The sequence below is a fragment of the Ranitomeya variabilis genome, chromosome 7 (genome assembly GCF_051348905.1).
Source record: "Ranitomeya variabilis isolate aRanVar5 chromosome 7, aRanVar5.hap1, whole genome shotgun sequence".
NCBI classification, from domain to species: Eukaryota; Metazoa; Chordata; class Amphibia; order Anura; family Dendrobatidae; genus Ranitomeya; species Ranitomeya variabilis.
Window position 1 is genome coordinate 27,098,067 of NC_135238.1, and position 22,104 is coordinate 27,120,170.

At 44.0% G+C, this 22,104-nt stretch overlaps 1 protein-coding gene across 3 annotated transcripts in view; it reads right to left on the bottom strand.

Annotated features, from left to right (window-relative positions):
• IFT140 (intraflagellar transport 140) overlaps positions 1 to 22,104 on the bottom strand; it is a 91,264-nt gene that overhangs the window by 55,956 nt on the left and 13,204 nt on the right. For all 3 annotated transcript variants that reach the window (XM_077274687.1, XM_077274689.1, XM_077274688.1), the window contains exons 5-15: positions 19,957 to 20,078; positions 18,097 to 18,272; positions 17,096 to 17,187; positions 16,156 to 16,262; positions 15,597 to 15,742; positions 14,635 to 14,838; positions 12,984 to 13,056; positions 8,840 to 8,931; positions 6,940 to 7,067; positions 6,578 to 6,695; positions 1,012 to 1,130 (exon numbers count right to left, since the gene is read on the bottom strand). In XM_077274687.1, the coding sequence (XP_077130802.1) occupies positions 1,012 to 1,130; positions 6,578 to 6,695; positions 6,940 to 7,067; positions 8,840 to 8,931; positions 12,984 to 13,056; positions 14,635 to 14,838; positions 15,597 to 15,742; positions 16,156 to 16,262; positions 17,096 to 17,187; positions 18,097 to 18,272; positions 19,957 to 20,078 (1,377 nt within the window). The remainder of the gene's footprint in view (positions 1 to 1,011; positions 1,131 to 6,577; positions 6,696 to 6,939; positions 7,068 to 8,839; positions 8,932 to 12,983; positions 13,057 to 14,634; positions 14,839 to 15,596; positions 15,743 to 16,155; positions 16,263 to 17,095; positions 17,188 to 18,096; positions 18,273 to 19,956; positions 20,079 to 22,104) is intronic.

The following is a 22,104-nucleotide window of genomic DNA, read 5'->3' on the forward strand; positions in this document are numbered from 1 at the left end:
AGTGCATGATACCTGCAGATCGTACATGAGACCAGGCAGGTGTATATAGAACAAGTGCATGATACCTGCGGATCGTACATGAGACCAGGCAGGTGTATATAGAACAAGTGCATGATACCTGCGGATCGTACATGAGGCCAGGCAGGTGTATATAGAACAAGTGCATGATACCTGCGGATCGTACATGAGACCAGGCAGGTATATATAGTACAAGTGCATGATACCTGCGGATCGTACATGAGACCAGGCAGGTATATATAGTACAAGTGCATGATACCTGCGGATCGTACATGAGACCAGGCAGGTGTATAGAACAAGTGCATGATACCTGCGGATCGTACATGAGGCCAGGCAGGTGTATATAGAACAAGTGCATGATACCTGCGGATCGTACATGAGACCAGGCAGGTATATATAGTACAAGTGCATGATACCTGCGGATCGTACATGAGACCAGGCAGGTATATATAGTACAAGTGCATGATACCTGCGGATCGTACATGAGGCCAGGCAGGTATATATAGAACAAGTGCATGATACCTGCGGATCGTACATGAGGCCAGGCAGGTGTATATAGAACAAGTGCATGATACCTGCGGATCGTACATGAGACCAGGCAGGTGTATATAGAACAAGTACATGATACCTGCGGATCGTACATGAGGCCAGGCAGGTGTATACAGAACAAGTGCATGATACCTGCAGATCGTACATGAGGCCAGGCAGGTGTATAGAACAAGTGCATGATACCTGCGGATCGTACATGAGGCCAGGCAGGTGTATATAGAACAAGTGCATGATACCTGCGGATAATAGGTAGATAATACACATGCATGATACTGGTGGACTGGACATGAGTTCAGGCAGGTATGTGGCAAATAACTCCTTTAAGAAACTTCACAATAATCCGCACCAAAAACCTAATGTGTGATTATTCCGACGGCCACATAAAGGAAATCTGACCCCACACACAGCAGGAGCGGCCACAGTATCTCTCCCAGCATTTCTTACGTCTCCATATTGGATGAAGCATCTTGCTGATCGGCTTGGCCATTCCAGAAGTCGAAGAATGACACGGTATCCAGGTCTACATCGTAGAAGTATATTTTGGAGTCTAGGTGACCGCCAGTCTGGTGAAAGAGTAATTACAAGGTTAAATGAGATGAGAGGAGAGGTTTCCATTCCCCACTAAGATATAAATGAGGGAAATGCACAGAGGACCCCTATTCAGTGACGCTTCACACATCATATTCTACAAGCAGCACTACGGACTCTCATTTTGATGTCTTTCATATTGATAAGATTGAGATGCCTGACATGCCAGTGTAAGGAGACTTATAAGCCTTGCAATACTCATCTGGGAAACTAAATATGCAAATTGCCTCTTCAGAGAGGAAAAGGACCGGAACTCTAATGTCACCTACTGGAGGTAGCAATCCTAACAGTCAATATCGACCCCATAACACAGGATAAAAGCCAGCCCAGACACTCTATTTGCAGACACGTGTTTTAGGGTGTTTGACCCTTCTGAAGGCAAAGCAAGAGATACGATCTGGCTGTATGAGAGGCGTCTGACAGTGGTTTAAGTGGAAACACCTCTTCTTGTGGAGAGTGACATGCCGGTGTAAGGAGACTAATAGGCCATGCAATGCTCCTCTGGGAAATGGCAAAATCAGATCTCTTGCTTCGCACTAAGGGTACTGTCACACAGTGCAATTTTGATCGCTACGACGGTACGATTCGTGACGTTCTAGCGATATCGTTACGATATCGCAGTGTCTGACACGCAGCAGTGATCAGGGACCCTGCTGAGAATCGTACGTCGTAGCAGATCGTTTGGAACTTTCTTTCGTCGCTGGATCACCCGCTGACATCGCTGGATCGTTGTGTGTGACAGCGATCCAGCGATGTGTTCGCTTGTAACCAGGGTAAACATCGGGTAACTAAGCGCAGGGCCGCGCTTAGTAACCCGATGTTTACCCTGGTTACCAGCGTAAACGTTAAAAAAACAAACAGTACATACTTAGATTCCGGTGTCTGTCCCCGGCGTCTCAGCTTCTCTGCACTGTGTGAGCGCCTGCCGGCCGGAAAGCGAACACAGCGGTGACGCGGTGACGTCACCGCTCTGCTTTCCGGCCGCTGTGCTTACACAGTGGAGAGAAGCTGAGACGCCGGGGACAGACACCGGAATCTAAGTATGTACTGTTTGTTTTTTTAACGTTTACGATGGTAACCAGGGTAAACATCGGGATACTAAGTGCGGCCCTGCGCTTAGTTACCCGATGTTTACCCTGGTTACCCGGGGACTTCGGCATCGATCCAGCGCCGTGATTGCAAAGTGTGACCGCAGTCTACGACGCTGGAGCGATAATCATACGACGCTGCGACGTCACGGATCGTGCCGTCGTAGCGACGAAAATTGCACTGTGTGACAGTACCCTAAGGAGAGGCAAGCACCCAGAAACACGTGTCCGCAAGTAGAATATGTAGTTTGGCTTTTATCCTAAGTGATGTGGCAAGGCTCATTGTTTGATAGACCTAAGTCCAGTCTATCAAAATAAAAAAAATAATTAACCAAATCATTAAGAGAAAAAAAGAAATCAAACTGAGAGAATTTAGGTTTTCTTTTTGGTCTCCACCCTAACATAAAAAGGGCAATAAAAAACCATAAACACCAATTTGGGGAGCATAAAAAGTTATCAATAAACCTGACAGCTCGCTATGCAGAAATAGAGGCACTCACACAGCTCCATCGACAAAAAAGTAAAAATGTTGCAGGTCTAGGAAAATGTTGAGACAGACCAAGAACATAAAAAAAAAAAAAAAAACAAAAGAAAAAAGCGCAAGTTAACATAAAACACGACGAAGGATTGGCTTTTTTTCACCATTTCATCACACTTGGATTTTTTCCCCATTTTTCAGTACAGTATATGTTAAAATGAATGAAGTTACAGAAAACTGCAACTCATCCCGCAAAGAACAAGTCCTTTCACAGCTACGACAACAGGAAATGAAATAGTGTGCTCCTTGGAACAGAAAAATGCAAAACGTAAAAATGAAAACACAAAGAAAGGGTTAATAGAATATTTCAAGACTGGTTGCATTACATTGCATTGTCCGCCATCTAGTGGTCACTGAAAGAGCTACTAAGCAGGTTTCATAATAAACTCTGAGTTTGTGTTAGCTTCATCTGATTATTTCTGGGAAGAACTGCTGTAAACCCTTCAGAGCCCGGGTGCAAACTTTTTTTAGATTTCCTTCCAAGGCAACACCGCTAAATCCTGCGATATGGTCCTGTGCAGCTCTCATGTAGATGCTGCATGTTCCTATAGAGGAGGATATGATTTGTAGATCCCTTCATTTACCTGTGTGAACACGCTGCCATTACCCTATGGTATTGTATGCAATCACGATTATCTACTGTATTTAGAGGTATTAACATAGAATGCACTTTATAATAGGTGAGGTCACAGCTCGCCTCCTCCTCCTGTACGATGACTGATAACACCTCTATATACAGTAGGTAACACAGGATCGACCATTCACAATAGGTGATGTCACAGCTCACATCCTCCTCCTGTACAATGACTGATAACACCTCTATATACAGTAGATAACACAGGATCCACCATTCACAATAGGTGATGTCACAGCTCACATCCTCCTCCTGTACAATGACTGATAACACCTCTATATACAGTAGATAACACAGGATCCACCATTCACAATAGGTGATGTCACAGCTCACCTCCTCCTCCTGTACAATGACTGATAACACCTCTATATACAGTAGATAACACAGGATCCACCATTTACAAGAGGTGATGTCACAGCTCACCTCCTCCTCCTGTACAATGACTGATAACACCTCTATATACAGTAGATAACACAAGATCCACCATTCACAATAGGTGATGTCACAGATCACCTCCTCCTGTACAATGACTGAATACACCTCTATATACAGCAGATAACACAGGATCCACCATTCACAATAGGTGATGTCACAGCTCACATCCTCCTCCTGTACAATGACTGATAACACCTCTATAACCAGTAGATAACACAGGATCCACCATTCACAATAGGTGATGTCACAGCTCACTTCTTCCTCCTGTACAATGACTGATAACACCTCTATATACAGTAGATAACACATGATCCACCACCTCCAATAGGGGATGTCACAGCTCACCTCCTCCCCCTGTACACTGATTGATAACACCTCTATATACAGTAGAAAACACAGAATCCACCACCAGCAATAGGTGATGTCACAGCTCACCTCCTCCTCCTGTACAATGACTGATAACACCTCTATATACAGCAGATAACACAGGATCCATCATTCACAATAGGTGATGTCACAGCTCACCTCTTCCTCCTGTACAATGACTGATAACACCTCTATATACAGTAGATAACACAGGATCCACCATTCACAATAGGTGATGTCACAGATCACCTCCTCCTCCTGTACAATGACTGATAACACCTCTATAAACAGCAGATAACACAGGATCCACCATTCACAATAGGTGATGTCACAGCTCACCTCCTCCTCCTCCTGTACAATGACTGATAACACCTCTATATACAGTAGATAACACAGGATCCACCATTCACAATAGGTGATGTCACAGCTCACATCCTCCTCCTGTACAATGACTGATAACACCTCTATATACAGTAGATAACACATGATCCACCACCTCCAATAGGGGATGTCACAGCTCACCTCCTCCCCCTGTACACTGATTGATAACACCTCTATATACAGTAGATAACACAGGATCCACTATTCACAATAGATGTCACAGCTCACCTCCTCCTCCTATACAATGACTGACAACACCTCTATATACAGAGGATAACACAGGATCCACCATTCACAATAGATGTCACAGCTCACCTCCTCCTGTACAATGACTGATAACACCTCTATATACAGTAGATAACACAGGATCCACCATTCACAATAGGTGATGTCACAGCTCCCCTCCTCCTCCTGTACAATGACTGATATCACCTCTATATACAGTAGGTAACACAGGATCCACCATTCACAATAGGTGATGTCACAGCTCACCTCCTCCTCCTATACAATGACTGATAACACCTCTATATACAGTAGATAACATAGGATCCAGCACCCACAATAGGTGACGTCACAGTTCACCTCCTCGCTCTCCCTTCACAATGATCTTTGCCCTTATAGAAACATGCTCAGCTATAAGCTCACAAAGCTTCTATACAAAAGATAGGGGTTTCTGAGGCAGTCTGCTGCCGCTAATGTCCATGTGCCCAGCAGGAAGTATGAGTCTATCCTTAGGCCTGGAGGACAACATGAAAATTGCAAGATGATTTATCTTTTAAATATACATTAACTGAAAAAAAAAACAATGAAAAAAAAAGAAAGAAAAGAAAATACTTAAACCTGTTTTAAGGTACCGTCACACTAAGCGACGCTGCAGCGATACAGACAACGATGCCTATCGCTGCAGCGTCGCTGTTTGGTCGCTGGAGAGCTGTCACACAGACCGCTCTCCAGCGACCAACGATGCCGAGGTCCCTGGGTAACCAGGGTAAACATCGGGTTGCTAAGCGCAGGGCCGCGCTTAGTAACCCGATGTTTACCCTGGTTAACAGTGTAAAATGTAAAAAAAACAAACAGTACATACTCACCTTCGCGTCCCCCGGCGTCCGCTTCCTGCACTGACTGAGTGCCGGCCCTAACAGCAGAGTGGTGACGTCACCGCTGTGCTTTCACTTTATGGCCGTTGCTCAGTCAGTGCAGGAAGCGGACGCCGGGGGACGCGAAGGTGAGTATGTACGGTTTGTTTTTTTACATTTTACACTGGTAACCAGGGTAAACATCGGGTTACTAAGCGCGGCCCTGCGCTTAGTAACCCAATATTTACCCTGGTTACCATTGTAAAACATCGCTGGTATCGTTGCTTTTGCTGTCAAACACAACGATACACGGCGATCTGACGACCAAATAAAGTTCTGAACTTTAATCATTGACCAGCGATATCACAGCAGGATCCTGATCGCTGCTGCGTGTCAAACACAACGATATCGCTATCCAGGACGCTGCAACGTCACGGATCGCTGGCGATATCGTTTAGTGTGACGGTACCTTTAAACAGATCATTTTCTTTAAAAAGGTTGTCCAGGATTAGCCAAAAGTGATTGCTTTCTTCCAAAAACAGCACAACCTCCAGTCTACAGGCTGTATGTGGTATTGTAGCTAGAATAGAGCCAAGCTGTAATACCACAGACAACATGTACTCAGAGGGTGGTGCTGTTTTAAAAGAAAGCAGCTATAATTTTATATTTCTTGAAAACCCATTTAATGATAATTTTGGAAATAATGCTGGGGTAACACACAGGGGTGTCAAGGGCACAGATTGCTGTATGTCACTCGGCGACCAGAAAGTTGCAAAGAAGTCGGAACCAGTTGAACTCCTTGTGACTTGCTGGTCGTGGTCCCTTGCAGGTAATGTACCACCAGACTGTATCTAAGGTGTACATTTTATTTTTGACAAGTAACTGATGCCCAAATCCACCTTACCCTGTTGGCGAGGATGCTGACTTTACTGCCATTGGCGTTGCACCTGATGGACACGATGCTACCAATCCCTGGCACCAGCTCCGAGAGGTTCTTACAATTGCTGTGGGCTTTGGCCTCCCTTCAGATAAATAAAGAAATGTCAGTACAAACACAGCGCAGCAATGCGAGGACGAGGACGCGATGAAGAGAACATGTTACTAGGGTTCGTCTGCGGGGAGTTCTTAATAAGGGCACTCACGGTGTGTCAGCTCCTGCCCATTCTCCTAGATGAGCCTGTGTATTTGCTGAATTGGCAGCATTGATAAGATCATTGATATCTGCCCTGATAGGAGACGATTATCCTTCCAGAGAAATTACCGTACCTTCTAGAAAGGTCAAAAACCTTGAAGTGGGCGGCATCGGTGGCAACTACTAAGAAAGTGCCGCATATGTCCAGCATACAGGGGTTTCCCTCTGGCACAGAGAACGGCAGTAACTGTTTCACTGTCCCCTGCGAAGAAAGACAGAGCGGCGTCAGTGGAAATGATGAGGGTTGGGCACAAACTAGACAGCCATGGATAAAGGAGAACAAAAAGCTAAACCAGGTGATAACGGCACAATGTGGTAACCTAGGGGCTCATTCACACGGCCAATATTCTCGCATGAGTGCTATTCGAGTTTTTTACGGATAGCACTTGTACCTATGATATTATATGCGGGTCTGCACATGTCCGATTTTTTTGTAGGACAGAGTAGTCAGGGGAAAATATTGGGAGATATGTCCAATTTTGATCCGGGGGTCAGCCCAAAATTGGCTGTGCAAGTCTATGGGTCTGAGAAAAAAATGAGACCACACTAGATGACATCAGAGTGCGATCTGATTTTCACCGACTGTCAGTATAGAGAAGGTGCAGAAACTTTATTTTTTTTTCTCCCCACATTTAAGAAAAACTGATGCCACTCAGGCAACACTCTGATCAAAATAATATTATCCATTTTTCTTACACGTGGGAAAATCGGACGTGTGAATGAGCCCTAGAGCTTCAATGTTAAATCCGGAGAGCCTGTCGGTGTAGGAAGTCTTACATTCAACGATCCCTGAAAAAAATATATGCAGAATAATGCTTCCCCAGAAGGAGAAAAACTGATTCTATACTGCAACCTATAGAGTCGTTTTAATAGAATCTCAGCCAGCCAACCTGCCCTGAACTGATGAGGAGCAAAAAGTCAGAAACAGCCGTCTACAGAGGGGAGTCTCTGGTTCAGCTGCTATCTCTAGATATGTCTCCAGGCTGTATTATGTGTCAGACACCTACATGTGGTGCTAGATAGGTGATTTCTCATCACTGGACAACCCCTTCAAGCATCAATCTGACAAGAAGAATCATGATTTTTTCATCTTATGTACCCACATAAATGCAGGCTTCAGCCTAGGAGAGAATTCACATTAGGTAGTTTCCCAGCCATGAGAATCGCCTTATTGTGGCTGCTGGGTACAAACGAGTTGGCCAATTTAAGGGCCAAGTATTCTCAATTTTTCGTATTTTCTAGAGCAGTAATGCAATTCATATATTTAATGTTTTCATGCTATAGTGTTACAGAGTGCAACTTTATTTGTTGGTCATGTTTTATTCCTACGGCCAGAAATATTTGTATGAAGGAGTCATGACATACTGTAGCCTCAGAGCTGTGGCACTGACATTATACAATCTTACCACCAGCAGGGATTCGACCATCTGCTCCTTTGATATCTCAGGATGGTGCACCCTTATCAATAAGGTTCTGTGATACTTTCTCCTAAGGCTAACGCTATGCAAGTCATGTATCTAATATGTAATAGATACGTGTAAGATACAGATTAAATATTAGAAAAAACTTTTTGGCAGTGAGGGTGACCAATAAGCGGAACAGGCGGCCACGAGAGTTGGTGAGTTCTCCTTCAATGGAGGTCTTCAAACAGAGGCTGGACAGACATCTGTCGGAGGTGGGTTAGTGAGTCCTGCATTGAGCAGGGGGTTGGACACGATGACCCTGGAGGTCCATTCCAACTCTAACATGCTATGATTGTATGAAGACGATCACATAAGTGAAATTTGGGATCTCATATCACCAATGGTTTCAAGAATGAAGAAACCCTAAGGAAGGATCACATCGAGATGGATCTATAAAATATAGATCAGAAGATTACAATGACAGAACTTTCCTTGGATTCTGTAGCTGGAAAGGATTATATAATCAGGTTAAGAAATGTGATATTCTTCTCATATCCAAGTCAGTACTTACTTGCAATGTACGGATTTGGACCCTGCATGGCTCTACAGTGTAGACGTTTTCCTCGTGAATTGCCAACACGGGAGACTCGCTGGCAAAGGAACCTGAACACCCACACAAAAAAAAGAGCAAAGTAAAATAAAAACCAAAGAATGAAATTTGTGTATACTGCTCATCAATCACAACTATTAATAAAGTATCACACTTGTGTTATCAGGTTGCTGGATAGGATAGAGACAAGCAGAAAAAAAATCCAGCTTCTGGCAACAATCCATAAAAATATGAAAATTCTTTATTAAAAGACACTTTAAAATTTCAAACATTCCACGGCACATTGCGGGGGACAGGGAACAACATGGCGACGCGTTTCTTCTTCAAGGCCTAATGGGAACTCTTTCCCATCAATCCCAAATACCCAGTAAATGATGCTCATTGGACAAAAAAAAAGTCTCATGGTATAAAGCTGCATAAATGAGCAATACAGCAAAAAGACACCATCTTCGGCTTCTTTCAGACTTCCATCGGTACGCGGCCGTCGCTAAGCGTCGGCACAACGTACCGACCGATGATGACGTTTTTTAGCACAATGTGGGCAGCGGAAGCAATGTGCCCATTGTGAAGTCCCAGGGAGGAGGGGTGGAGTTCCGGCCGCGCCTGCGCAGTTTAAAATGCAGGACCCGACGTACAAAAAAACGTTCCCTTGAGCAGTCCTTGCGCAAACTTTCTGGCCAATTACAGCCACTTCACGCACTCGGCGGGCCTGCCAATCAGTGTGCAAGGCTTTTCTATGAGTCTATCGGATCTCTTGGCTCATTTCCGTGGGTTCTCCGGCTCCGAAGCATCCGCAGCTCCAGACAGTACCTGCAGCACCTACTCCAACAGTTCAGTGCTGACAGGGCTGTCCTCATCAGGGCCAGGTAGGCTCTGTCCAGGCTGTACTTTTTACTTCTTTTCATAGGACTAGCCCTCCTCAACAGTATCCCTCAAGCCCTTCCATATGCCCAGGCCTAGGGAGCTCTTGTCCCTCCCCTACTATCATTCACTATGACTGTGCCCCCTGCAAAAAGAAATGGCCCAGAGGCCAGAACGTGGCCATCAGCCAGACCTGCAATCTTCCACCATGCTTGCACCACAGGAGCCCCCCCGCCACCCGGGACGAGAGCACACGCCCTCCCCTGGAGCGGGTTGTTGCTATTTCTCAATCAGTTTCTTATCTGACCAAGATATCACTGTCTCTGGTGCAGGTCATGAAACGTTTAACAAACCTGTCTGCCACCACCAGTGATACGAACGTCTACCAGGGAGCGTCACACACACCTCATCACCACCCTCAGAAAGGCAGATCATGGGCTAGGTCCAAGACGCGGGCTCGCGCCAGCTCTCCAAAACCTTCTACGTCATCTACGATGCCCTCAATATCCCATGCTTCCTCTCCCGAGGTAACCCTGGGGTCCGAACCGGAGTCCGAGTCAGATTCTGAGCCCGACACGGATCAAAAACTTCCAAACTCCAGGAGATGGTGGACAGCCTCATATCGGCAGTTTCCAGACCCTTGATATTAAGAGTACGAGTGTCCTCCCCAGGACCACTCTATCTTATTTAAAAAGGTTAAACGTCCCTCCCAGACATTTTCTAACCATAAGGAGTTTTAAGAAATCTTTACAAAACACTCGGAACATCCGGAAAAGCATTTCCCTGGTAGAAAACAATTGGATATCCTGTATCCTTTTAATCCGGATCTCTTTAACGAGTGAACCGCGCATCCGCCAGTCTCTCGCCTGTCCGCCCAAACGGTTCTGTCTCTGTCTCATAGTGGACTCCTTAAGGGAGGATCTAACAGACAGATCAAAGCCCTAGCCAAATCAGCCTTTGAGGCTGCTGGCACATCCCTTTGTCCCGCCTTGGTGCTTCCACGTCGGTAGCCAAGTCAGTTTCCACCTGGGTAAAACTCCTCGTCAGGGCATGTTATCAGCCGCCTCCACAGATGAGCTGGCTAACCTTGCGGACCAAATCGCCCATGCAGGAGAATACTTACTCATCGCGTCCCTGATGGTGGCCAGCTGTTCAGCCCGTGCTACCAGTACCAGTAATACACAGTAGTACCAGTACCAGTAATACAGCTGCCATGCAAAGAATTCTCTGACTTAAGGCTTGGAACACGGACCCGGGTTACAAAAAGTTCTTTACCAATCTTCACTTCCAGAGTTCAAGACGTTTTGAGTCTAAGCTGGATCAGATACTTTCTGACGCTACCGGCGGTAAGAGCACCTTCCTTCCTTCCTCAGTCGTGGCCCAAACGCCCTTTCAACAGGAGATATCATCTTCAGTTTCATCCCTTTCGTCACTTTCCCCTGGGACCTCCTCCCAACAGAACTGTTCTCCCACCCAGCGGGAGAGAGGAAAGCCATTATTCAAGCCTGCCCCTAACTGGCGTGCAAGGGGTCGTTCTTCAAAATCCTCAGGTTCCCGCTCTAAAGGTACCTTCACACGAAACGACTTTACAACGAGAACGACAACGATCCGTGACGTTGCAGCGTCCTGGGTAGCGATATCGTTGTGTTTGACACGCAGCAGCGTTCTGGATCCTGCTGTGATATCGCTGGTCGTTGAATAAAGTTCAGAACTTTATTTGGTCGTCAGACCGGCGTTTATCGTCAGGTTTGACACCAAAAGCAACGATACCAGCGATGTTTTACGCTGGTAACCAGGGTAAATATCGGGTTACTAAGCGCAGGGCCGCGCTTAGTAACCCGATGTTTACCCTGGTTACCAGCGTAAAAGTAAAAAAAACAAACAGTACATACTCACCTGCGCGTCCCCTGCCGTCCGCTTCCTGCTCTGACTGAGCGCCGCCCGTAAAGCGAAAGTAAAAACACAGCGGTGACGTCACCGCTCTGCTGTTAGGGCCGGCGCTCACACAGTACAGGAAGCGGACGCCGGGGGACGCGCAGGTGAGCATGTACTGTTTGTTATTTTTACTTTTACGCTGGTAACCAGGGTAAACATCGGGTTACTAAGCGCGGCCCTGCGCTTAGCAACCCGATGTTTACCCTGGTTACCCGGGGACCTCGGCATCGTTGGTCGCTGGAGAGCGGTCTGTGTGACAGCTCTCCAGCGACCAAACAGCGACGCTGCAGCGATCGGCATCGTTGTCGCTATCGCTGCAGCGTCGCTTCGTGTAAAGGTACCTTAAGAGATTCTCTTCTGCATGATGGGCGGCCTTCTTCTCTTCCAGGACATGTAACTGATGACGCCTGGGTCTGAGAGATCGTTATCTTCTGCTGCAAGATAGAATCCCCCCCCAACCCCCCCCCCCCCCCCCCCCCCCCCCCCACACACACACACAGGCCGAGAAGCCTCCCTTCCCATCAATCTTTTAGAAATCAGGGCAATCTGCCTCTCCCTTCTCCACTGGCAGGATCTGAACTAAATAGCAAAGCCACAAAAAAAAAGAGTACTAAAAATCCTCCAAAAATTCAAGAATTAATACAGCAAAAAAGGGGCAGCAGTTCTGACCTGCCCAGGTCCCAGATCTAACGCGGCAAAGCCATATAGTAAAAATGGCGGCAACACTGGTAAAAAATACTGATGAGACAACCACTCACAACCTACCAATTCATGGAGGTGGTGATTGCTAAGATTTAATTTGCACAAAAGTGGATTGTATAGGGTGCTGGTCACACACAGGTAATGCACAGTATCTGGATTACAGCTTATTAGTGATGCCCATACAATTGATTAGGTGGACTGCCCAGCACTGTCTAAGAACCGCTTCTTTCAGACCTTCTGATGCCTTGTTTGTCATCCCTGAGGGTCGTCGCAAGGGTCTACCATCGTCAGCCTAGCAAGGGTCGCCCTGCCTCAGAGTCTACCATCGTCCGCTGAATTCGCTCGGCTCCTGTCTCCTGGAATCTCCCTTTGGATCTTCTTCAGCAGCGCAGAGGATCTACTTATTCCCTGTTGGCACTTCACCGGTTTTCTGACCCGTGGGGCTGACATTTCTGGGCTCTTTAAATTGTTGTGTAACACACAACTGAACCAGGTGAGCGTTCCCTTTCACAATACTGTCTTTGATCATCAGATATCCCTGTTATCCCCTCATTACCTAAAATGTAGAGCTACAGTATAAACAGGTGGATGAAAGCGATGTATGTACCTGCATTCCTAAGGGTAGGTCCACTCAGTTCATAGACTGTTACCATTCTGCCGTTCCAAACTGCAACTATTTCCTGAAAAATATAGTGAAAAAAATTAACTTGCATCAAAACATATTCTGTAGTTTCAGTTGTGTTGGCTTTCCTCTCAACAATGCCCAAAATTAATTATCAATGAATGAAAGGTGAGAATGCAACAAAAAGCTTAAAACTGAATCTGTCACTAGGTATTTGCTACCCCATCTAAGAACAGCATGATGTAGGGAAAGAGACCCTGACTCCAGCAATGTGTCACTAACTGGGTTGCTTGCTGCAGTTTTGATTACAAAAAAACAAAATACACATTTCCTCTGCTGCAAATCTCACAGTGCTCTGAATGCAAGCTCTATATAACCCACACCACTGATTGGCTGTTTTCTGTGTACACTGTGCATAGGCATAAAGGTTCCAATCAGTGGTGGGGGCGGGGTTGGACTACGGTATACTAGTGCTCTAGTGATAAAAATCACTGTTTAATCAGCAGGCGATTATCAAAACTACAACAATTGACTCATTGCTAAAATTAGGGTCTCTGTCCCTACATCACGCTGCTCTCAGATTAGGTGGCAAAAACCTGGGGACAGATTCTTTTAACAGTAATGTCTAATGAAGTAGTCCCCAAATTATGGATTCCTAAACACTTGACCGTTGAAGCCTGTGATTGGTGGCAACGATCAGCTGACTGGGACAGTTTGTGGATTAGATGCTTTTAATATCTCCTAAAACAGCATGCTGGGAGTTGTAGTTCTATAACATCAGAATCCTCATAGCTTGGAAATCACAAGTCTAATGAATTCTAAAAAGCCATTAAAGGGGTATTCCCAGCTTCAAGATTCTATCCCAATATGCAGAAGGTGTGATAATAATATTAGCAAATACTTCCAAATTGAAATGTAGTATAGTTCTTCTGATTCAATATGTTGCTTACCCCATGTGCAGACATTTAAGTTGTAAAGGTATCCATGGTTATAACCACTAACAACTAACTGTCACTATATGAGTGGTTGTAACCAAGTATACCTAAGCTATTGCAATGCCCTGCACATGGGGTAAGTGGCATAGCAAATCAGAAGCTATCCTACATTTCTAATTGGAGGTATTTGCAAATATTATTATTACACCTATTACATATTGGGATATGATCTCAGAGATGGGAATACCACTTTAAACTTTTCTTGTAGGCTGTAACAAAAGAAAAACGATATGTGCATGCAGAAAGCATTTTCAATGGAAACAGTTTGCTGCGGAGTTCGCAAATCTGCAGCAAAATCTACACACAAGTTACATATTTGCAGCAAATGTCATCCTCTGCTTTGCAAAGGGTGAAATCTGGAGACAATCTGCAGCATATATTGACATGCCACATATTTAAAATCCAAACCGCAGGTCAATTTAAAAGAGTATACATTGTAGAGAGTTTATTAACGGTGTGTGAATGAGAGCTGATAAAATGAAAATACTGCAGCATATTCGACAGGTATGAACATACATCAAAAAGGGGGCTGATATAATAGTAGTCCAGTGTAAATGCACAAAATGATCAGCAGATTGTGCAAACACAGTGAAGCTACAGTATGAGAATCAGATGCTGAAATCATACACTGCACAGCTCACCTTAGTGACAAAGACTCCTTTCATGTACATGTCAGTCTTCAAGCTGTGTCTGGTTCCTGTGCTGAAGTAGGTCAGGCTGAGCAGAGAAGGCGCCACCTGGATCGCTGCGACTTGTTGATGGAAATGTGAGGACATGACGTGTTCGCTGAGGACCAGCACCGAGCTCAGATTGTTTACAGCTAAAAGATTCTTCGACGATCCCCACTGTATCAAGAAAAGAAAAATATATCAGACACAGATCAATAAACGAGGTGATAGCGAGGATGAACAGACGATGAACCAGAACTTTAGAATAAAAAAGGATATATAAAAACAGATCTTTCACCTTAAGATGAAGATGATTTCTCAAAGAAAACAAAAGTACTTTAAAGGGGTTGTTCGGGCTTGGGGTACGAGTCTGCGGTCATTTTATGTGACCGCAGACTTGTGAATCCTCACAGCGTGCAGAATTCTCCGATGCCGGAGTGTGACTGCAAGTATAGTCACCTGCCAACTAGATGTGAACTGAGTAAGGCCAGACACGTCTAGTTGGAATGAGGCTGGAAGTATGCAAAGTGCAATCTTGCATTCACATAATCATGCGCTCCCGGTAATTCCTGACAACTCGCACTGTGAGGATTCACAAGTCTGCAAACTTGAGCCCCAAGCCCGGATAACCCCTTTAAACCATGAAGCATAAAACAACAGCCCAGAGCTATATTTATGTGTTTTTGCTTGTTGCTAATATCAAAATTCCCACAGCGAGTGTCTCCTACATTGGTGGTTAGTTAGCTTTACTTACAGATTACTATACTGAAAGCTCTGTGCCATCATTGAGCCAGCAAAGAATGCTAGGAGATTTCAGCTCTGAAGCCTAAAGCATAATAAATACAGCAGTGGCGCATAATACAAGTCACCTGCATCAGTCACATCAAATTCAGACAGAATTGAAGAGAAATGTGGAAAAAAACAAAAACACTCACTTGGATTTGCATGATGTTGCCTTCCAGTTCTGTTGGGGTGCTAAGCTTCCAGCTGTCTTTTCCTTCTGTCCTCAGCGACTTCTGTCCATCAGTGACTTTGCTCCACATAGCCACCTTGCCCTTATTGGTTCCAGCTGCCAGAATTGCTACAAACACAAAAAAATTTAAGAGCTGAATGATTCCAAACCTGGACATACGTACAGGTGCAAAGAAAGGCAATGTTGGAGACAGCAAGTATAACGTTTCACGCTGCAATATACTTGCCATAATGTCTAATAAAACTGACAACGCAGGAGGTGTAACCAGCCATAATGAGACATCAGCAGAATTTTTGCAGCTTTTGTCATGGCTTTACCTGTTATTAAGTCGTACCCAGAATCCACAGACAAGGCTAGAAAAGCCATTTCCCTTTATTGTCATTGTTACATACAGTAGAAGAATGGCAAAGTCCGAGATTGCAGAATATGCCTGGAGCCAAAGTAAAAAGTGGCTGCTGCACTCGGATGAGAGCACTCATGAGATATTAGCTCTGTATAATAAGAACTGAGGGCGATGATACCTTTTACAGGACAGTAAGAAATGCAGTTTATAGTTTCTTCCATTTCAAATCCCAATTGCTCATCCAGGAACAGCACATAATGGTCATCTCGCTCCAGATCCCAGAATCTGAAAAATGAACAGCAAATTTCCCATGATATATTGTGCCACCAATTGTATACATCTATACTGCAGACCTGGGATTTAACCCTGTCTTTCCCAGCTATTCTATAATTATATATATATATAGCTGCACAGTGTACAGAACCAAAACAGAAGAGCGCCATACACAATGTAGTGGCTGTTTGCCAGTAATGCAACTTATTTCCTATAGAGGTGAATAGAAGCTGATCTGCTGTATAAGGGAACAGCAGCTATACCGTGAACATAGAGGTTATGATCAGACTCCATTCCCATCCAGTTCCTACCAAAGCTCAAAACAGCTGATGGTTGGGGATAACAGGTGTCCCCCCCCCCGATCTTATACTGATAACCTATCCCAGGAATAGGTCATCAACATTTTAACCTGTAAAACCCCAATAATATTCACGATTTGGGCCACACATTTCAACAATTTATCTTACATTATTTGCAAAACCTCATACTTGCCAATTTCAGCAGCAAATTTTTTTTAGAACAAATATCATAGGTGGAAATAAAGTCAGAAATCTACACATACTTCGAATGTAAGGGTAAGGTCACCCAAGTGGCTGCTAAGCAGACCTGAAACCAGCTTACATGCGTTTTTATTGCAATTGCTGCAGTTTTCACATTGTTAATAGCTACTGAGAACAACTGCATTTTACCTGTAATTGTGCGAGCATTAACCAGCAATCTGAAAGCCGAGCTAGTCTGCAGTAAAACCATATGTCAGTGCAGTTTCCAGCCATGTCTCTGTTGTTTGGGGGCCGCCCTATGTGACCGTATCCTAATGTAAAATAAGTAGGACAAGAATGAATTACCTTATGACACTTTCCCCGGTTGCAGTGATCAGTAAGGTGTTGTTGACACAGATGATATCCGTGGTTTTACCAATTCTCCCAGTCAACTTCACCTGTTAAATGAAATTTAGTGTAGTAATTATGTTAACCCAACAAGTAGACATCATCTGTCATCACACATCATGAAGTAGCTGAGCACTTCTGCCTCCTGAAGTGAGCACTTCGAAATAGTAGTTAGAGTGATCAGTAAAGGTCTAAGGACCGAAGTCCCCAATCAACCTGCACAAAGTTTAAAGATCCACAAGAAATTAAGAAAATTAGTAAGGCGACAGAGTAAATTAGTAAAATGTAGGTACACTTTAAAGGGGGTGTCCAGGCCTTTCACAAAAGTCTGCAGTCACTCTGTGAAAGTATAGACTGAAGATCTGGAGGTAGTCACCAGACTAGTCCGGCATCGCCGGCTCCTCCTGCACTGCCCTAGTTGATTGACAGGTCTCTAGCTAAGCACACAAATGGAAAACACTCATCAATCACCTACAGTGGAGCGAGGCGAAGCCAGCTAGGAACGATGCAGAAGTAGTCTTTCCGCCTATTGCCCCAGACTCTTCAAACTATACTTACTCTGAAATGCTGGAAAGTTTTTAGAAACCTAGAAACTATAAAAATAAAAATCCCTTTGTCCATATTAATGAAGAAGATTTTTAATAAGAAGTAAATTGCAAAGTTGATTGTTTTTACAGGTAGTTTGCAATTTTACGCGTTTAATAAGATGAGACAACCACTTTGAGCAGCACCACTTTATCTACCATTAGGAAAAAAGGCATAATGTATCATTACAGTCTGCGAGTACAGAAGATATAAATGCTATGCAATGTACAGTCCATTACTATGGAAAAAGGTATGTTCTAATCAGATTTAAAGGGCAGAATCTGAGCAGGAAAACCATCACTTCTGCACTTCCATAAATACTAGCAAAATGCCTGAAAATGGCTAGCACTGAAACATGCAAGATGTCTACCTACCTTAGAAATCTCCTCAGCTTCTCCTTCCGGACTTACAAAGAATTGAGACAGTAGCAAATTTTCTGTCACCACCACTAATACCGATTTCTTCTCCAAGAACAGAAGTCTCCTTGCCGGACTGTCCAGTGCGATTATTTGGCTGCTCTTCGCCTGTTCATTAATCCAGTGTATGGAACCTAATGCCAATAATAAAAGGTAGATTAATAGAGTTTGCATCAATCATACATGCAAAATGGATTGAGCTTACTTAACTGATCAGGAGGAAGGGGTATTCCTACTATTGTCTACAGCCAAGCCATCAGAAACAATCGTATATGTTTCAAACCCATGGATAGGGATGAACACCTTGGTCGCCTCAGAAAGACATTTTTGAATCAGGACTACCATCCAAGAACAATTGAAATTCAAATTACAAGAGCCACCAGAATATCAAGGAATCACCTGCTACATTACAAAGCTAAATAATCGGGTGCCTCTAGTAGTCACCTACAATCCAAATCTGGAGGTGCTAAGGGGAGCTGCACGGAAATTACAACCTTTACTACAAAAAGATGCCCGCTTACAATCCATTTTCCCAGACCCCCCACTACTGTGTTCTAGGCAGCCCCCAAATCTAAGAAGCATCATTGTCAGAAGCTCCCTGTCCTCTCCAACAGCTGCAGGAACCTTTCCTTGCAACCAGAAAAAATGTAAAACCTGTCCATTTATAAAGACCACGGACAAGATAAAGATCCCCAATTCACATCAGGACTACAAGATACCAGGTACTTTCAGCTGCATCACATCTAATGTGGTGTACCTAATTATTTGTACTAAATGTCCATCTGGGGGTCTGTATGTAGGGGAGACAGGGCAGAAACTGAGAACAAGGATGAACTCTCATCGCCATACAATAAGAGAAAAAATAATGGATGTACCTGTGGCAATACATTTTTCTCTCCCTGATCACAGCATTATGGACATGAGATTACTTGTATTAAAGGGTAATTTTAAATCTCAGAGAGACAGAAGAGTTTGGGAAAATAAACTGATGACGACCTTTGACACACTCAGTGCAGGAATGAATGTGTCACATGGATTTATGTCTTTTTACATAAGTTAAGGAATTTGCTCCTCAGGCCATGTGGGGTCATCATAACATAGAACCAGACCCAAATCAGAGGACAATAAAACATTCACACTCATTATCTATGAACTGTTCCAATATTTATGGACACAACTGTTTATCACTCTCACATAATGGTAGTTCTGCTTCATGTCACCTGTCTTATCTATGGAATTATTTCTGGGCTGTATTGTGCATAAATATGTGATTCTACAGAATTTCTATTAGTCTATGCCTGATGAAGAGATCCGAGTAGTCTCGAAAGCTTGCAATTTGTTACCATCTTTTCAGTTACCCATTAAAAGGTATCAACCACTGAGGACTCTCAATTCTAAATATTTGTCTATCCACGGGCTAACACAGTACTAAGATATATATCTTTCCACCATTACTATGATCAGTTGGGATCCTAACTCTAAGACCCCCAAATCTGAATTAAAGGGCTACAGCTCTGAAGTCCCTTTCATTGCTTTTGCTCTGCACAGGGGTATAACCAGTCACATCAGGGCATGCCACCATGAACCAGGCCATTTTGCATTTCAGCGTGTTCAATCCTTTGGAGACTTGTCAGATAGGTATCTACTCTTTCTTTACTATATAAATAACTACCAGTCAGAGAGGAAGCATAAATTACACCACACCAGGAAAGAAGCATTCATGAAATAGTTTGAGAATGATCATTGTTGGTAAAAAAACAAAAAAAAACAACAAAACCACAGCACCAGAGGTATAGATTCACCTTCCCTGTCACATACCATCTCCTGTGCTGAGGAAGAAGGAGAACTCCTGTTGGGCGGCTGCCTTCATTTTCCAATTAAACATATCCAAAGCCTTTTCATCTCCGCTCACTGCAGCTTTAGCCAGCTGTGCCATATCCCTGAAAAAAAAAAAAAAGGGCAATAACAATCACAAGACCGTCAGATCTGTTAATGGCAACCTGGTCTCCAGATCAGATCACTTCTTCAATTTAAATGATTAGGAGCTGATCTGCAATCACTGGGAGTGGCCACGTAACAGGGTGATAAAGCTGCACAAAGCTGTGGTGTTCTGCTCCATATACAGCTGCTGGAGCTGGTAACAAATGCTCGTGGTTGTCCCCCCACAGATCTGATACTGATGACCTAACCTAAGGATAGATCATCAATATCAGATGCCCAGACAATCCCTTTCATAGATTTATGATAGGAGGATACAGCTATGTATAGCAGAAACAGATGTAACGTTTGCTTACTGTCAGTCAAGTTTAAAGGGGTTGTCTGACCTTATGCTACAAGTCTGCATTCTCTCTATGGCCCCTTCACATGTCCGTATAAGATCATATTCACACAATCAGTATTTGTAAGCCAAAACCAGGAGTGGGTGAAAAATGCAGAAGTGGTGACGAGTTGCTATTATACCTTTCCTCTGATTGTAAGCCAAAATCAGGAGAGGGATAAATCTAATATATAAAGCTGAATGTGTGTGTGTGTGTATGTATGTATGTATGTATGTATGTCCGGGATTGGCATCTGAACCGTCGCAGCTACAGCCACAAAATTTTGCACAGTCACACGTCTGGACCCCGAGAGCGTCATAGGCTATGTTGTGAGGTGAAATTTTAACCCCGCGCTTTCCAATTCACCAAACAATTTTGCCCCTATCTACATAATGGGGAAAAAGTGAAAGGAAAAGTGTTGGAGGCGTCGCAGCTACAGGCACAAAAATTTGCACAGTCACACGTCTGGACCCCGAGAGCGTCATAAGCTATGTTGTGAGGTGAAATTTTAACCCCGCGCTTTCCAATTCACCAAACATTTTTGCCCCTATCTACATAATGGGGAAAATATGAAAGGAAAAGTGTTGGAGGCAAATTAACAGCTGCCAGATGTGAACAAGGGGGACTTAAAGAATGAGAGTGATGGCGCCAAAGAGTATATACTGTACAGTTGCTAAGGTGGGGCCCCGACATGGGATAATCACCACACCACCACGGGGATATGAACACACACACAAAATGCGCCACACACTACCACGTGCTCGAACACATATACCACCCTCAGCGCACATTTCACCACACATACACCAACCTCACCACATAAAAGTAGAAACACAAAAGTCGCCGCTCAAAACTCGCCACGCGCAAAAATCTCCACATGCAAAATTCGCCACACGTGCAAAACTCACCTCATGGAAAACTCGCCACACGCAAAACTTGCACACGCAGAAAAATTGCCACACGCAGAAAAATTGCCACATACACAAAAGTTGCAACACATGCAAAAGTTGCCTCACACAAAACTTGCACATACTCAAAAGGCACCACACATAAAACTCGCCACGCGCAAAACTCGCCATGCGCAAAACTTGCTGCACACAACTTGCTACACTAACCTGTCACATGCAACTCGACACACAAAAAGTTGCTACACACATGTCGCCACACAAAACTCATCTCACAAAAGTCCCTACATGCATGTCGCCACACGCAACTCAACACACACAACTTGACACACGAAACTCGCCCTAAAACACACACAAGTCTGGTATTATCCTTCAAAAATAAAAATCTGATTAATAAGCAGACAAACTACAAGAGCAACAAATGTACCATATAGGAATCCGGCAGCTGTCAGTCACATGACCAGTCTATTATGTGTATGTGTGAGCTAATATATACTGCCAGGGGGAGGGCTTACTGTTGGCTGGGGATTTATCAGGCTGCCATTTTAGCTTACAAATACTGAGGTAAAAATACTGACCAAATAACGTGTGAACGAGGGCTAATACAGGAGGAGATGACATACAGTTATATACTATATACAGGAGGAGATGACACACAGGTATATACTATTTACAGGGGAGATGACACACAGGTATATGCTATATACAGGAGGAGATGACACACAGATATATACTATATACAG